The sequence below is a fragment of the Crotalus tigris genome, unplaced genomic scaffold, assembly GCF_016545835.1.
Source record: "Crotalus tigris isolate CLP2741 ecotype Arizona unplaced genomic scaffold, ASM1654583v1 scf7180000017771.5222438, whole genome shotgun sequence".
NCBI classification, from domain to species: Eukaryota; Metazoa; Chordata; class Lepidosauria; order Squamata; family Viperidae; genus Crotalus; species Crotalus tigris.
Window position 1 is genome coordinate 3,253,230 of NW_024096622.1, and position 19,061 is coordinate 3,272,290.

Here is a 19,061-nt window from a genome sequence, read left to right on the forward strand (position 1 = left end):
TTTTGTCCAGGACTACAGAATCAGAGGTATTTGGAGTTATTCTGTCACAAATTCTGTTCTGGATTTGGATCTCAGATGAGGAAGAAAGTAAAATAGAAGAGAAGCAGATAACATAAAATAGATGAAAAAACAGGATTAAGAGGATAAAATATTAAAATTGGTGCAAGGAACTCTTGGGTCCTAATAAATTGTGCAAAACCTTCTGAAACCACTGCTATAACTATCTGGGAAACTGTTTATCAAATGACTTGTTGCTTACTAGATACAATAATTGTGTCAAACTGTTTGTACATAAAACATATGTTTCCATAAAGATTGTGGTTTTATGCTAAAAGATAATAGTATTAGATTCTACCCCACACAATAAAGAGAATATTAAATGCAAGACTGATAATGATTTTAGATAACAAATATTTTCTAGTCTTTGGCTTAGCACAATGATTATGAAATTATATTGACTTTCTGTTATAGATAAAAAGACAGAGAGTCAAGCTATTTCAGCACAGCTAAGTTGCCATACAAGGACTTGCATGAAATTTCAATTTGGTGGTGAACACAAACCTTTCAGGGTGAGAAAGTCTCCTTCATATGATAAAACTGGTAGGTACATCAAAAGCCAAATATGCTGAAGCCAGCAATATTAAAAATGTCACCTATGAGAGATACATGTTCTAGTTTTTATCTTTTGTTATTAAATTCTATATGTGTGGTCATAGGGAGTTGAAAATAAGTTTATAGTACATAATCAATTAAAAATGTGGTTTGTTGCGCAGTCAACCACCTATCAAAACCTCAAGGACCTGGGATTGGCAGATGTTAATGTTTGATGATGTTAAAGATGTCATCACAGGATGTAAACTGTTCCAAGTAATGGCCTTGTGCATTTGATGGTTATTTTGTCAATGCTGATGGTGTTCAAGTGTCTGGTTGTCTTGGGATTGCACCCAAGGGGTCTCTTACTCTTGGTACTACCTTTTCTTTCTTTTGATACAGTTCTATTTCTATTTGCAGGTCTTTGTATTTTGTTATCTTCCCCAGTTCTTTTTCTTCTATTCTGCTATCCCCAGGCACTGCCAATTCTACTACTAGACATTTTTATTTTTCTTATCGACAATTGTTAAGTCTGGAGTGTTATGTGGCAGGTGCCCATCTATTTAAATCCTATAGTTCCCAGGGCATTTTAGTTTCTTCATTTTCTTTTCTTCTTTTTCTATTTTATGGTCCCATCACTTCTTGCTTGCAGGTAAATGGTATTTCTTGTAGTTCTTACAGTGCACCATTGTTGCTACTTTGTCATGCCCTTGTTTCTGGTCAGTTTGTGTTATCTTCTTGCATTAGCTAACCAGGTTGTCCATTGTTTTTCTTCAACTTCTTTGTAGAAGTGGTATTTGCTGTCTGTTGCTGTCTTCTCAATTCTGGCTTTGTATGCATTTGTACTTAAGGTTTGACCTTGTGCAGCCACAGTTAGCCTCAATGTCTCTTTCTTCAACTTCCTTGCTCATAGCTCTTACCAGCTCTTGTTATTAATTGCCTGTTATGTTTTATGTATTGCCCATGTAGTACTTTGCCTTGCCTTGTTGCTTTTCTATTCTTCATTTTGTTTTTCTTGTAGGCCAGTTTGACTTCTCCAGTACTCAGTAAACCTTCCTGGTATCCTAACTTCAGTGCACTGGTTAATTGTTCATTGTTAGGAAGTTTCTCCTTCATTCCAAGTTGCTCCTCTCTTTGATTAGTTTTCATCCATTATTTCTTCTCTTGCCCTCTGGTACTTTGGAAAATAAGTTAACCTTTGTGGCAGCCTCTCAAATACTGGAATACTGCTATCAAGTTACTCTTAGTCCTTCTTTTTTCTAAACTAGCCATACACAATTCCTGCAACTGTTCTTCATATGTTTTTGTCTCCAACCCTTTAATCATCTTAGTTGCTCTTCTTTGCACCTTTTCCAAAGACTCAACATCTTTTTGTAATGTGACCAAACTGGATGCAGCATTCCATGTGTGATCTTACTAAGGATTTATAAAGTGTACTAAATACTTCATGTGATTTTGATTCTATGCCTCTGTTTATACAACTAAGGATTGTATTAGTTTTTTGGCTGCTGCCACACACTGCTGGGTCATGTTTAAGTGATCATCCACTAGGATTCCAAGATCCCTCTCAGAGTTACTGTTTTTGAGCCAGGTTTCGCCTAATTTGTACTTGTACCTTGTAATTTGAAAGTTGTTGGTAAGCAGGTAGTTGGTCTGTAGTTGCCTGGTGCTGCCTCTTGGTTAAACCTTTTATTATTGGATAGGTTTTTCCAAATGTTAGCCACTCTTCAATTTCATTCATTGCAGTTAAATTGCTTGGCAACCAATGGATGTAGACCAGTTAGATGTTTCAACCAAAAACTATGCAGTTCATCCTTACCTAGAGCTGACCAATTCTTCATCTTCCTTGTTCTTTTTTCAACTATTTATGCTGTTATCACAAGATCTTTCATTTCAGCCTCTTCATTATACTTATCCACCTCCTTTAACCAAGCTGAATTCTTGCTATATTTTTCTGAGTTATCCTATATCTGCACCTAGAACTGCACTGTTTCTTCTTGCCAGGTGTTCACTTCACTGCATTCTCTCCATTGATAGATTGGTAGAAATGTTTCTGATTGAATGAAATTGGAGATTCTGCCTATAATTTGCAATTTGAGTTTCATATCTCTTGATCTTCTTGACTGTCATTTACTGCTTTATTATTTCCAGTGCTTCCTCGATCTTCCTTGTTTCTAGGTGATATTTCTCGATTAGGTATTCTTTGGTCTCCTTGTTCTTCAGCTTCTTTCCTTTCATTTGTTCTAGGTTGCTTGCATCTGATCTCAGCTTGTCAATCTTATTTTCCAACTTGATCTTCCATTTTCATGATGCATTGTTTGGCATTTTTTTCTACTTGGTTGATTTTGCATTCTAGGTATTCAGTTATAATAGCAGCTGTATTGTACATTAGTTGGTTTGTTTCTTACAATAAGCTGGTGCTTATATTTGATATTACAATATTTACATCATTCAATGCTTGTGATAGCTGTTTCTTTGGAACAAGCTTCAAAGCAGTCAACCTTATTCTACTGTTTTGTGCTGTTCTAGACCAGGGCTTTTCAACCAGTGGTACTGGTACCACCTGTGGTACATTGGCACCTGGCAGGTGGTACGCGACCATCCTAGAAAAGTGGTAGCAGGGGAGGGGAATGAGCTGAACCAGTGGCAGCAACGCACAAGCCTGAGCGAGAGACGGCTGGAGCTGCAGGGCTGTCAGAACTCAGTGGAAGCGCCAGGATCAGTGCTGCTTTCCAGCTGATCGGCGCTTCGGGGCTGTCAGGGCTCAGTGGAAGCGCCAGAATCAGTGCCAGGCTCCAGCTGGAGCTTGGCACTGATCCTGGCGCTTTTGCTGAGCCCAGAAGAAGCGCTGATCAGCTGGAGTGTTGCGGCATCTCCAGGGTCTTGTGATTTACATTCAGATGAGTGGCCACTGATTCATATTTATGATGGTCACAGTGCCCCAGGGTCATGTGAAGTGACCAAAACCTGCTGCAACCACCCAGCAGATGGGGGGGAATAAAAACCAAACACCCCCCCACCCCACTTCCGCTGCTGATCCCCAACAGAAATGATCCAACAATGAAAACCTCGGACAGGAGGAAGAGCGTCGCTGGGCGGGCAGGCAGGTGTCTTGCTCAGCTGTGGCTTGGGGGGCACATTTTTCAGTGCCATTGTAACTTTGAACAGTCACTAAGCAAACTGTTGTAAGTCGAGGACTACCTGTACTTTATCACTTTTTTCCTTTTTGGGGGGGTCATCAAGTTTTTGACACCTTGCTAGGTGACTGGTGGTACTCAGATATTGCCATATCCTAAAAGTGGTATAATGGGTGAAAAGGTTGAAAAGCCCTGTTCTAGATGCTCAGTTATTCTTTGTTTCAACTTTTACTTCTTTAGTTATAGGGATTTGTTCTTTTTGAGGCAGAGTAGAGGGTGCTTGGTTTCAGAATGAAAATAAATCTATATGTATGCTTCCTCTACTGCCAACTCTCCAAGCTTTGTCTCTACAATCTGAGTTATTTCTAGCAAGGCTTTGATTTCTTTGCCCTGAGTAGATCTTTGCAATTCTTCCAGGTATGCTTCTGTGAATACTTTATTTCATATTATAAATTGATGTTGATCTACTAGCCTCTTTTCTGTTATTTCTGATTCTGAACGTTGTTCTTTACAGAACTGATGCATTAATTTCAAATATCCTCTTCTTGTTGGACTTGATCTGTAATAATAGATCATTATTTCTTTGTTTTGCAATTTCTGTATATTTACAACAAGTAATCATCTTTTCTTCCAGTAGTTCTGCAACTGCTGGCCCTGGTTGCTCAGCTACAGTCCCGAGTCCTATAGCCCATTTTTCACCAAATGTCCAGGAACTGCAACAGCTAGCATAATTCTTGTTGGCCAGTTGATGACTGAGCCATTATAGGTTTCTGTAAATTATGTCTCACCATATTTTTATGGAGAGATACTCTTCATGTGGCTCCTCTGGTGAGAACTTTCCAGTATGGTTAAACTTTTTGTATAGCTCTCATCTTCCTCAGAGCACACAAGCACCACAACCACATAAAAGTAGTGCCTCATTGGGTGCTTATTATTATTTTATCCCATCTTTTTTGTATGCTTCAATTCAAAGTGGCAAATATACCTAATATTCCTGCATCCTATTTTCCCCAGAACAGCTACATGAGTTAGGCTGAGAAGGAGTAATTGGCTCAAAGTCACTCAACTGGTTTTCATGCCTAAAGGAGGCCTAGAACTCAGTCTCCTGACCTCTGGGCCAGCACCTTTACTACATCAAACTTCATATAGGTGCACTTAGAATTATAAGATATTTTTAAAAATGCATAAAATTACAATAATAAAATAGCAACCACCTAATGCTTGGTCATCTGATCATCCAGCTCACTATATATGCTTTCAAACTTGTGTTGCACTTTGCAAAGATTTCTGAAAGCTCAATCTTTGTTATTTTCCTGAATGATCTAACTATTTCACGATGGGCAAGATATAACTGGTTGATATTCTCATTACCTGCTGGGAATCTTCAGTGTGCACTCTCAGCCTGCTTATATTAGGCAGGCTTATTCCATCTGGTGTAGATAATTTCAAAAGTTAACAAGAGTCCAAGCCATAAGGTTTAAGAATCTTCTATGCTAGGAATGTCCACAACTGGTAAATCAGCTGCCCAAAGGATTGAATATATGCTGCTTATCAAGATCTGGAAGTCCAGGAAGGATCCCAAATTGTCCATCAGCTCCTTGAGATGGAATGCTATCTTATTCAGAACTAAATATTGAATTATCTTGGTACTAGAAGGTTCCTGAATAAATTGGATTTTTTTCTTGTTAGTATTCATTCCAAGTCTGTTTCTTCCTTTCAAATTCTCACAGCCTCCAGCTACTTGATTAAGATCTTCACCCCATCTCCAGAATGGCACAGGATGGAAATATTTTCCTTATCCATAACTGAAGAATGGATTACTTCAGAATTCTTAATAATTTGACTATGATGAAATTCACACTTATATATACTTTGATATTTAAACATGTATCTGAAGATCAAAAGTCACTATATTACCTTCCTATATTGACATAACCTAATGGTTACTTTCAGATTTTATGCTAAGTTATGTGATACAACTGAGCTCAACAAAATTCATGCAGTCTCCTTCACCTTTTTCCTCTTCATTATCAGAGCTAGAAACACTTGTTTCTCCTTTTAACTATCTGGTTTCTATGTTTTCCAAATAAAGAAAAGAGATTAATATGTATTACAGTTTGTTTTAAAGAATATTAGAAATTATGTGTCCAGTTTTGTTTTGAGGGGGGAAGCATTTGTGTTGTACAGTTTAATAACTTATAATATCATAATTTGTTGAAATTCATGACATTTAAGTATAACTTTGGGGAGTTATGAGGTCATGCTTATAGTATATGCTGATTGGTTTATGTTCTGTTCTAGGTCCCATTAATGATGATGCCGTCTTGCATATTTTGAGACTCAGAGATAAACTTAGCTGGCAGACATTATTACCACCTTGTGAATTTGTTAAATCGAAAGATGTGGCTAAATTTCGGAAGATCCCATTACTGGTATTTTTCTTTATAGTTCAAGTCAATTTATTCAATTTGTTTAAGATTCAGTCTGTTATTTGTATAGCGTGTATATTTGTGTAATTTGGTTATACATTTCCATCTATTGTAAAGATTCTGTGTTTTGATAATGCCATAGAGTTTCCTCCTTCCCCAAGTTTTCTGGCTGTAGATTTGAATTATTATGTTCAAGTACCAGGGCTTTTTTTCTCATAGAACGCCCAGAACGGAGTTCCGGCACCTTTTTTGGATGGAACCTTGTAGGGTAGGTGGGTTGTATGATGTGTGTGAGTTCCGGCACTTTTTTTTTTTTTTTTTTTACAAAAGAAGCACTGGCAAGTACTGTGGTCAGCATAGAGGGGGATTATTCATTTTGTACCTGGACAACTAGAAATCAGCCTTTTTTCCTCCAATATAGTTTCCTTTAGATCAGTGGTTCTCAACCTTTTTATACGGCGACCCCCGATCATAAGGACGCGCCGCGCATGCACGGCGCCGCCCCCATGTGCGGCGGTGCCCCATGCGCAGCACGGCACGCATGCGCGGTGCACCCCTGTGTGCGACGCGCATGCGCAGTGCACCCCCTGCATAGCGCGCATGCACGGCGCCGCCCCCTGAGGGGAAAAAATGGCGGATCGCGTTGTTTGGCGACCCCCGTAAAATGGTCGTTCGACCCCAAATGGGGTCGCGACCCAAAGGTTGAGAACCGCTGCTTTAGATATTTTGTACCACACACTATTTTCTTTAAAAAAAAATTCTGACATATTCTATACTATCTCTTTAGTCATTATTCTGAAGTAAGTATTGACCATAACAGGAATTGGTGACTTTTCTTGGGACAGATGCTATCATTTGCTCTCATGACATGATGAAGGCCACAGATGATACCAAAAGAGTGGTGGTAAAGAAAAAGGAGCAGAGCTGATGGTGTATGACCCACTTTTGGGGATTTACATTTTAAGAAAGAGAATTGGCGCATAAAGTTTCTGTAAAGCAAATTATTTCATTTTCATCCCTTAGAAAGCTCCTAATTGTCTCCCAAATAGCTTGATATCAAGTTATGACTTTTAACAGTAGAGTGGCCAATTCTGAGTGACATTTTGGACCATTTTAGAGGGCTTGGTTGTTTTAAGAATGGGATTGGTGTGGTCAGGGACCACCAACATATTTTTCATCTTATTTTCTGAGAAGAAATCACACACACAAAAAAAATCAGCTCTTTTGCTGGTGAATTTTGGAGGCACAATCTACAAATACAGGGAGGCTGCATGCAGTGTAAGGGCATTCAGATGTCCACGTCCTCTGTAGAAGAAAGAAAGTAAATTATACTAATGATATTTTCCCTGTTGTAGAGGTTAAAGCTATTATGTGTATTTTTAGAAAGTAGTAATCTGATTCCTGTTCTTATATTGGTAGTCCATATGAGACTACCAATAACTAGAATATAGATAATCCACTTTGATATTTTAAATATAACTATTTTAAGTAAATAATCTCATAAAATGTTGTATCTATTCCTTTGGAAATGATTAGTTTCTAGGATCAATTCTTTATTAAAAGTAGTATTTTGTAGATAGGGCTTCTCAGATTGATGATAACTTTGGTGTTATGTTTCTTGGAAAGGTATCAAATTTTAAAGTAAAAGTGTTAGCAATGCCTTTTATTTTTTTCCTCCCGCATTACCAGTAATAAATAATAAAGTTATATACAAATTGTTTTTTTAATTTAAAAAAGAGAAAAAAGCTTTTTCTGAAAACACTTAATTCAGGAGTAGGCTCTGATTCTTCAGGGGAAAGGAGTATTGCTGAATAAGAGACAAGAATATCCCTGAAGCACAGAAAGAATATACCTAGAATGGGTCAAAATATGAAAGCAAAACAATGTAATTTCATCAGCTCTCGTGAGATATAACCCATCTTATGCCAGCAGTCCATCAATGAGATAACTAAAAGCCAAACTTTTTCATCAGTATCATTTCTGGAACTAACTCCACTTGTGGATCAATTCCACAGGGAATAGAAAATACAGGTACTTACTTTCAGTAAGTACAGAAAGTACAGACACATGAAATGTGAGAAATGTAATTATGGAGTTAATAATATAATTTTCAGAACATAACAATTCCAGTAATAGTGAACCTGTCTGCTAATATATGTAGTAACAGTAATATTACTAAGGGCAACTACAGATGTATCACCATAGTCTTTAAAATTCTAGGAAGAAACCTCAAAAATGTAGGGACTCAACTGTCCTTTCAGATTATAGAAAAAATGGAAAAAGAAAACAGAAAACTACAGATAAAAATTAGTTCTAGAAACGATACTGAAGAAAAAGTTTGGCTTTTAGTTATCTCATTGATAGACTGCTGGCATAAGATGGGTTACATCTCACAAGAGCTGATAAGTTACATTTGGCAAAAGCCTTGTAAACTTCAATTCTGTGGATGTTGGTATGAAAATCCCAATGTATCAACTTCAAAGACTTCTGCATCATAAAAGGAAGTGAAAGTGTTGTTTTAAGGGGGCTATTATGCAGCTATGTAAAGCAAAAAAAATATTTGTTTATAGGTTGTTATCTGTAGATGTGGATGTGAAGATGAGCTTGAACAGAAAGGCAAATCTATCTATGTGACTATCTACTCACACATTCAACCAACATGTAATTAAACTTTGGAATTCACTACTGTGATATGTATGCTGGTTTCACAAAAGGGTGGAGCCAACTCATGGAAGTAATGAGGTTCAGTAACAATTAGCCTTGGTGACAGTATAACTGCCTCTGAAGACCATATATTAGAAGACTAGTGAAGATTTGTATTGCCTTCACCGTACCTGTGTTTAAATGAGTTTTAAAACCTTGGATCTAGAAAGATCTATTCTGTATTTAGAATAGTCCATTTTGACTCCAGAATATTCCATGATGAAATATTTTGCAATACCTTACAGGACAACTTACAGAGTTTCCAAATATGACCATTAATAATAAGGAAACATTTGGATATATTGAACTGCAATTTGGATATATTAATCTGCAAATTCAGAATATTAGTTTAGGGGCATAAGCCTCATATATGGAATTAATAGCCTCTCATTGAACTGTCAAAGAATGTGACAGGAAAATTCTGACTAAAGATTCTCCTGGCATCCAATAGTGAGTAATAACCAGTAGCTTTGAAACTTAATGGAAAGGAAAATATGAGATCCATTGCAGAAAAAGGATATAGGAAGGAGGGAACAAGCAAGGTATATGCTCTGCCCAAGAAATCTGCAGTTAACAGATGTGGTCTTGGCTTGAGAGAAAGTTACAGTCATAAATAATCACACCAATGTGGTAAAAATTGACAATTATTATGTGAATGGAGCAATTAATAATTAGTGAGCAAATAAAATACCCCACAGAGTTTGTCAATTTACTAGAAATCAGTATTAACTCCATATTAAATTTTAAAAGAATAGCAATTATATTTGTATAAGAAACAATGGATATTAATAATTAAAACAGCACTGCAAATATTATACATGAAAAAATTGGATATAGTTTAAGTTACTTACAAGATAAGCAATTACTTCCAGAAAAAGTACTTCTGACACTTACAGAAAAATTTCTTTCAAAATACAAATTCAACCATTTTATATAAAGCTTGAATTTACAGTGCAAATCAGAATCAAGGACAAATAACAACGTATTACAGTATATCTGCAAGAACCTAAATATATAATTATCAATAACACGTATTTCCAGAATCATATTATTTGAAAACTTACCAAAAATTCACTCAAGGAATTTATATTTTGTATATAGCTTTTAAAAATTGTGACATAGGCAAATTAAGACCAAGGTGGGAAAAATATACAATGAGATGTCTTGAGAAATCTTTTATTTGTTTTCCTGTACCCAACTACTTATTCTCACTTACTCTTGGTCAAAAATACTTACATTCATTGTTTTGAACCCTACATTTATCATGCTGCCCATGAGTGCTATGTTCTGTTTTTTTTTTCCTGATATCAATTATCAGATGATTCCTCTTCAAAATAATGAGAAAGGGACTTAGGAAATATCACTGGCTATATCTAATCTGAGCATAACCAACCTTGAGCAGTGCAGTATCAATTCATGGAAAAAACCAGGTTTTCCTGAGATCTTTGGAAGACTTGCTTGCATATAACTTCAGCATCATAGCCTCCATTTTCTTAACAAACAAAATTGAAATTAAAAAACAAACGACTCCAAGACTTTTTAATCCTAGGGGATAGGAGAACACATGAGGTGGCCAAGTTATTAAAAACCCTTCAATTTCTTTTTCTGTTTTAATTCTGCTTTTATAGTTTTTAAAAGTAATTATTGTATAATGGTTTGGGGTAATGATTGCTTTATATATTTACTGTTTTATTGAATTGTAGTATGCCACCCAGAGTCACTTCCTGTGAGATGGGTGACCATATATATTTGATAAATAAGCAAACAAACAAATAAGGAGGAAGTGGGAAGGAGGAGTGAATGCAGAGAAAGGCTGATTATAGATATATTTTTTAAAAATATATTTTATTGATTTTTAACAATAACAATTTTAGTACTTAGTAAACAGCATGTTGTCTGGGTTCATATGTTTAAAAAACAATCAGTAATTAATTTCTATAATTCCATAATCAATCTGTTAATTAATGATATATTTCTTTAATCTTCTCTTCTTCCAATAGTATTCTCCTTTTATCAACATTAAGCAAATATAGTTCTTAATACTTTCAATATATACAAAGTTGAATATAAATATTTTTGTGTGTTTGTGCAAATAACAATAGCATCGGCATATAACATCCTTTCTGATCCGCTTATATTTCAATTATATTTATAAAAGTCATCTTATTGTCATTATATATCCTGTTTTCAAGATACTTTTTAAGCTTAGTTTCCCCTCTGTATTCAAACCATTCTTATCAGTCATAGTTTTCTCAATGTTAATTACCTTTAAATATCCAAATTTTTCCATTCACATACACCATCTCAATATTTTTATATTTCATATATTATAAAGAATACTACACTACTTTTATATCTTATCCCTCTTACTGTAGGAACCTTTATATCCATGATTTATCTATTATTTTAAGTGTTTAATCATATAGTACTCCATCTGATAGGCTGAGTCAAATCTCTTGAATCTAATTCTAGCTTTCTTCTTTTTTGAAGTAGTTTTCCAAATCAGTGTATTCAGCTTACAGGGGATTCTTCCTGTATTTTTGTGAATGTTGTTGAAATAGAAAAGACAAGTTAGGTAGAATGTACATTTTTTGTCTCCCAAACTCTAATAATTCTCCTGGCTGTTTTATAATCCATATTGTTAAATCTTCTTTCCTATCTTCAAGTTTATTTTGAGCTTTTGAAAAATAAGATATCTTTCCCATTTCCATTGTTGTAGGAAGATCTTGCAAGTTTTCTTTTGTTTGTATTAGACTGTGGTTCTCTTCATTTGAAGCTTCCCTCTTTGGGTCCCTATCCTCTAGTTTGTATTCTATTATCTGATTTGTTTGTTCATTCTTTGTTGTTGTTTTCTGAGAGTTTTTAAATTGTAGATTTATGTTAAAGACGTGTTCATTTATGTTGTCAAAGTTGTTTTTAATCTCATCAAGATTTTAAATCAATGTCATTTGAATCTGTCACAGCATTTCATACATTTCCTCCTGGAAAATATTTGCCTTGTCTTGAAATATTGTTCCTGCAGATCTTTGATGTTCCAGGCTAGGGCCTTCAGTAGAAGATATTAGGTGTGGTTTTCTGCCACTTTTTGATAAATATGTAACATCCATTTTGTCTCCCCCCCTCCAGATAGTCTTTCACCGGTACCATAGTCTCTGTAATTAGCCTTATCAGACCAACCAATCTTAAGGTACAAACAACCAAATCTTGTATAGTTCTTATTTTTATATATGGTTTTTATAATCCAATACGTTTCCAATTATCAAAGCACTGTTAAAAGCAGTATTTTATAATAGTTCTTCTATTAGAGGGTCTTACAATTATCAGCCAGTCAGATTTAGAGTCCAGAACCACCTAGAGGCTTTCCAGTAAATTCCCCCTAGAAGATTAGCCAAAAGTCCAGATTTTTCTTTCTCTGAAAACAATTCTTGAGCTTAGAAATCACAGATCAGTAAATATTTATAATCCTAGAAGGTCAGCAGTTTTTTTAGAAACAAATATTGTTGTCACTTTGAAGTAGGTAGCCCAATGTGTTTTCTTTCCTCTGTTCCCAGCTGTTCTCTATTTGGAGAAGCCACTGAAGTTCAAAGGAAGAGTTGTTTTTATTTCTGGGCGTTTTGCCAATTTCTGTGTCTATGCAGCTGTTGCTCTATACTCTAATCCTCCACTAGATGTCAATAGCCATTCATTTTCCAACTTTTAAAGTATTGTGGTTACATCAATACTCTTTCAGATCTAAAGTCTTAATAACTTTCATGATTTTCAGATTTATCCAGACTGTAGTATTATTAAGTTCATTTCAATACTTTTCTGTTCCCCATAAAAATTAAGTCACTGCTGCCATCTATGGAAGGGTGGGGGTGTGGTCCTCTCCTTTCTCACTTTTGGAGGATTTTTTGCTTCTTAGGAACCTTTTCCAGGAAATCAGTTACAAAATAGAAGAGGGAAGAGCAATATTCTCACCCAGTTCTAAGCACTCTGTTCACGGTTCTAGTTAGTGCTTTTATTTTATTTATTTTATTTTTAAAATTTATAAACCGCCCCACTCCCGCAGGACTCTGGGCGGCTAACAATAAAAACACCATAAAACATGACAAAACAAACAGTACAATAACAGTAATCCAGGGGTCAGATTTTATAAACCCCAGGCCTGCCGGAAAAGCCAGATCTTAAGCAGCTTACGGAAAACCAACAGGGTGGGAGTGGTCCTAATCTCTGAGGGGAGCTGGTTCCAAGACGTGGGTGCCATCACAGAGAAAGCCCTCCGCGGCCCCGCCAATGGCACTGCTTGGCCAATGGGACCTGAAGGAGGCCCAGCCTGTGGGATCTAACCGGACGAAGGGAACTATGAGGTAGTAGGCGGTCTCACAAATAGCCTGGCCCTGAGCCATATAGGACTTTAAAGGTAATAACCAACACCTTGAATTGGACCCGGAAGTGCAGCTCACGGAGGATAGGTGTAATGTGGGTGTATCGAGGAGCACCCACTATCACTCGCGCGGCTGCATTGTGGACCAACTGTAGTCTCCGAATATTTTTCAAGGGTAGCCCCATGTAGAGCGCTTTGCAGTAGTCCAAACGTGAGGTGACAAGGGCATGAGTGACTGTAAGGAGAGCCTCCCGGTCCAGGTAGGGTCGCAACTGGTGCAACAGGGGAACTTGTGCAAAGGTCCTCCCAGCCACAGCCGTCAAATGATGTTCCAAATTCAGCTGTGGATCAAGGAGGACACCCAAGTTGCGAACCCACTCCGAAGGGGGTATATTTTCCCCTGCTAGAGTCAACACTGGACAGTCGACATGATCCTTGGGAGGCAACATCCAAAGCCACTTGATCTTGTCAGGATTGAGCCTGAGTCGGTTAACCCCCATCCAGACCCTCACGGCTTCAAGGCAACGGCCCATCACATCAGCCGCTTCACTGAGAGAGCTCGGGGAGGAGATATGTAGCTGGGTATCATCAGCATACTGATGAAACCTCACCCTGTGCTGTCTGATGATCTCACCCAGCGGCTTCATGTAAATGTTAAATAGGAGGGGGGAGAGGACTGACGCCTGTGGCACGCCACATTTAAGGGGCCTCAGGGTTGACCTCTGCCCTCCCACCAATACCGATTGCGACCGGCCAGAGAGGTAGGAGGAGAACCACTGTAAAACGGTGCCTCCCACTCCCACCCCTTCAAGTTGTCGCAAAAAGATACCATGATCGATGGTATCAAAAGCCGCTGAGAGGTCAAGTAGCACCAAGACAGAGGAATAACCCCTGTCTCGGGCCCGCCAGAGATCATCCATCAGCGCGACCAAAGCAGTTTCTGTGCTGAAGCCGGGCCTGAAGCCAGATTGAAAAGGGTCTAGGTAATCCGCTTCATCCAGAGACCGTCGGAGCTGGAGCGCCACCACTCTCTTTACAACCTCCCCAAAATAGGGAGATTGGAGACTGGACGGAAGTTATTTAAGTCAGCCGGGTCCAGAGTAGGCTTCTTGAGAAGGGGCCTCACAACCGCTTCCTTCAAGGATTGCGGGAAAGACCCCTCCCTCAACGAAGCATTGATCAACACCTGGAGCCAGCCTCGTGTCACCTCCTTGGCAGCCGAGACCAACCAGGAAGGACATGGGTCCAATAAAGAAGTGGAGGTGCTCATCGCTCCCACCGCTCTGTCAACATCCTCAGCGGTCACAGACTCAAGTTCATCCCATAAAACTGGGCTGCCCCAGTCATCTCAGAAGGCCCTGCCCAATCGGAGTCTAGGTCTGTCTGAATCCGAGCGATTTTGTCTGATAGGAACTGCACAAATTCCTCCGCCCTACCCTGTAAGGGCTCCCCGGCTTCCCGAACATTAAGTAGGGAATGGGTCACCCTAAACAGGGCGGCGGGGCGAGATTCTGCAGACGCAATAAGTGCAGAAAAATGCGAACATTTTGCCGCTCGTATCGCCACTAAATAAGTCCTAATATAGGCTCTTAAAAGTGTCCGGTCGGATTCGGAGTTACTAGCCCTCCAGCATCGCTCTAGACGTCTCTTCTGACGCTTCATCTCCCGTAGCTCCTCGGTAAACCAAGGTGCCCTCCGGGATCCACAATCACAGAGAGGTCGCAAAGGCGCGATCCGGTCTAACGCCCCCGATGCCTCCTTATTCCAAGCAGCGACCAAGGACTCAGCCGGTTTGTGGAGGAGGGAATCAGGAAAACCCCCAAGCGCTATTTGGAACCCCTCCGGGTCCATTAAACGCCTGGGGCGGAACCACCTAATCGGTTCTGCCTCCCTGTGGTGGGGGGGTAGGACCGAGAAATCTAACCTCAACAGGAAGTGATCTGACCATGACAAGGAAGAAGTAACTATACCCCTTAAATCAAAATCACGTCTCCACTGCCCTGACAGGAATACCAAGTCGAGCGTGTGTCCTCCCCTATGGGTCGGACCCTGAATTATCTGGGTCAGGTCCATGGTTGTCATGGAAGCCATGAACTCCTGAGCCACACCGGAGGATTCGCTGAGTGACGGCAGATTGAAATCCCCCAGCACCATAAGCCTGGGGAATTCCACCGCCAACCCGGTTACCCCCTCCAGCAGCTCAGGCAGGGCTGTTGTCACATAGCTGGGAGGCAGGTATGTCAACAACAAGCCCGACTGAACCCTTGAATCCAACTTCAAGAGAAGGGACTCACACCCAACAACCTCTGGGGCAGGGATCCTGTGAGGTCTCAAGGATTCTCGGACAAGAATTGCCACTCCCCCACCCCTTCCCTGGAATCGCGGTTGGTGCATTATCTGAAACCCGTCTGGGCACATCTCTGAGAGAGGAACACCTCCCTCTTGGCCCAGCCAGGTCTCAGTAATACATGCCAGGTCGGCCTCCTCATCTAGTATCAAGTCCCGGATGAGGGGAGCTTTATTAATAACCGACCTGGCATTAAGAAGCAGCAACCTGAGGCCAGGGTCCTGAACACCCCCCTCTCCAGGTATTGGAGAAGAGTCCAAGGGGTTGGAACAAGTAATCGCTTTAATGCAGCGAGTCCTTGTTCCCCGAAGATGGCCCACCCCTTGGCTCCCGCCATATCTACCTCTCCCTACGATAACTGGGATATATGACCTCCACCCCCGAAAACTCCCCACCCACCCTGCAGGTCTCCCACCGCCCCCCCTTCCCGGCAGTCCACGTCTCACATTCATATCGAGCCGGGAAGTACATCTGGCCCCCCGTCCACTTCTGTTTACACACTCAGCAGAGGGGGCACCAGTTCTCGTTCCCAGCTCCATCACTCACACCCGTACACACCCTAATACAATAAAACGAAAAAGAAAATTAAAAACAATCAATCATACAGTCAACATACACTGGCTGAGAGATTCTGGGAGTTGAAGTCCAAAAGTCACAAAGGGCCACATCTGAAGACCCCTATATTCTTTCGGCTGTACTCCTCTCCCCTCTGCAGCCGCTGGAGGCCATCCAGGAACTGCAGGCCTGGGCAGCAGGGAAAGAAACGAGCACCTGGGACTGCCACAAGGAAGGTGGAAGACTCATGCGATGCCCTTCGAGGTTTACAACTTCTAACTGTTGCCGGCCGCCGCAAGTGGCATCCGCTCCGGCACAGCTCCTGGACGACGTGGTGGGCACAGTGAAAGCAGCAGCCCCCCCAGCAGTGGCGGCAGTGACGACAACGGGATGGCACCAGCCAGGCCCCGCATGGTGTGTGGCGGCCCCACTGGTCTCGCAGAGCCGGACCGACGAGCATGACCACACGGTGAAGGGGTGTAGCCTGCCCGAGGCCATGGGGAGAGACGGGCCTGCTTTTTCTCCTCCTCCCTCTCTCCTCGTCCTCTGGCGGCGGCGGTCGTCCTGCGAGCTTCCAGCTGGGCGGTGCCGGTGCGACAATGGCGGCTGGCTGGCTTCAGCTGGTGTGGCAATGGCGGCTGGCTGGCTCCGTCTCCGGGGCTCTCCTTTCTGCCAGTCTTCCAGCTCTGGGGCTCTCCTTTCTCTCCTTTCTTTCCGGGGCTCTCCTGTCCGCCGGTCTTCCAGCTTGGCAGTTGCTCCCGTGACCTTCCAGCTGGGCGGTGCCGGTGTAGCAATGGCGGCTGGCTGGCTCCATCTCCGGGGCTCTCCTTTGCGCTGGTCTTCCAGCTTTGGGGCTCTCCTTTCTCTCCGGGGCTCTCCTTTCCGCATGAGTCCTTTGGACTTTGGCTGCTGGTAACTTGGGCTAGTGACTGGTGTGCAGCTAGCTTTTCTCCTGTCAGGTTGGGGGGGCTTCTCTGGATCAAAGGAATCAACTGCTGTTGTTCTGTGATCCACGGGGGGCCCCTCCTTCGTCCCCCCTCTGGGGTGACTTAGACCCATTTAGGGTCCCCTGGCAGAGTGAAACCAGCCGTGGGGTATGGAGCTCCACAATCCCTTGGCTGTGTACTATGGCGCAAAACTGGAAGTCTGATTATATATATTTTTACTGTGTATATAATTGCTGAGAAAAAAATTGTCATGTCACATTCCTTGTTTACCTGAATTCTGGAATTTTAGTCTGCTCCTTGCTATGTTTTTGAAGATTTATTTATTCTTTTTAATTGATTAAGAATGAAGAATTATTGATTCTTTAACACTAGCCTTGATTTGATGGAGCCCTCTAGATTTTATGAAGTCTGGCATTGATCAGAGTCTGCTGTGAGTCTCTCTTTTCTCCAAATATGCAGTTTGACTTAAACTACAGGATCAAGTGGCATATCTAGCACTAGTAGTCTATTCCAATTGATGAGATTTACTGACATAACCCACATAAAACATAAAGTATTCAAATAATGTATGTGTGAAATAGCAAAAAATTCAGTACATTCCAATATACTGAGGAAATAGCAATCAGATTCTGAGGTGAAAATATTTGTGCAGAATAAAAATAAAATATATTTTAAATTAAACTCCAAATAGATGTAAGCAGTATGAATCTCAAATACTGTAGTAAAGGGACCATCTAGGCTAGAGCTATTAGATTCAAATTCTCTGGCTTCAGGCTATATGAAGATTGTTAGAGATGTTTAAATTTAGCAAATTGAGTTGTCTAAAATGGAAGTAGGAGGAAGAAAAAGATATCAGAAGGGACTTTTGGGGAAAGAGGAGGCCTTTGGAGATTCTGAAGTTTTGCTGTATTTTGACTTAAAAGAAACATAATCAAAATAAATTATGTTCTTTGCAAAACAAATGGGTAGAGAATAAGAGACATAGTGAAAATAGCCAGAGGTTTTGGAGCAAATAATCTAACAAATGTTTGAGGATTTTCTGAAGTAGTTGTGATATGATTTTGTGTCTGTTCATTTTTTTCTAGAAGATATAAATAAAAGATAGAACAGAAAGGCAGTAATGGAAATCATCGTCACAATAATCCATGGTTCTGAGTCTTAGCTTTAGTTTATCAAGGAAGGGCTACATTCCTTGGTTTGGTTTCACTTTAATATTGTTCCTGCAGATCTTTGAAGTCTCCAGATCATTTTGTCTCCCCCCTCCAGATAGTCTTTCACCGGTACCATAGTCTCTGTAATTAGCCTTATCAGACCAACCAATCTTAAGGTCCAAACAACCAAATCTTGTATAGTTCTTATTTTTATATATGGTTTTTATAATCCAATACGTTTCCAATTATCAAAGCACTGTTAAAAGCTGGAATTGGGTACGTTTAGTTCAGCGGTTCTCAACCTTTGTGTGACGGCGACCCCTGTCACACGGACGCGCCACGCATGCGCGGCGCCCCCATGTGCAGCAGCCCCATGTGTGATGCGCATGCGCAGCGCTGCCCCATGTGCGCCGTGCATGTGCGGCGGCACGCATGTGCGGCAGCGCCCCCATGCGCAGCATGCATGCACGCATGGGGGTGGCGCCGCACATGCGCACCGCGCAATTTTCCAATATACAAACCAACGCCCCCCTCATACGACTCTCTAAAGACATTAGAACTAACTACGCCGGCCTCTGTCTTGCCAAGTTGACAAATAAATTCAACTTCTTCATATCAAATGGCTCATGTCTTGGTGACTATCCTGGCGAGTTTACATTCATAACAGGGTTCAAAACTAGCACCATTGACTAAATCTTAACTTCTATGGACTTATTACATCATATAGAAAATTTTGAAGTCCTGCCTTATCTAGAAAGTGATCATCTTCCTCTGTGTATATACATGAAGCCCTTTATCAGGCAAATACCCTCCATGGACCATTTTATCCCTGCAA

The 19,061-nt window shown here is 40.5% G+C and overlaps 1 protein-coding gene across 1 annotated transcript in view; it reads left to right on the forward strand.

The window, feature by feature from the left end:
• Nucleotides 1-378: 378 nt before the first annotated feature.
• DNAH14 (dynein axonemal heavy chain 14) overlaps nt 379-19,061 on the forward strand; it is a 210,655-nt gene continuing 191,972 nt past the window's right edge. Inside the window, exons 1-2 of the mRNA XM_039341573.1 lie at nt 379-600; nt 6,030-6,160. Coding sequence (XP_039197507.1) covers nt 531-600; nt 6,030-6,160 — 201 coding nt within the window. The 5' untranslated portion in view covers nt 379-530. The remainder of the gene's footprint in view (nt 601-6,029; nt 6,161-19,061) is intronic.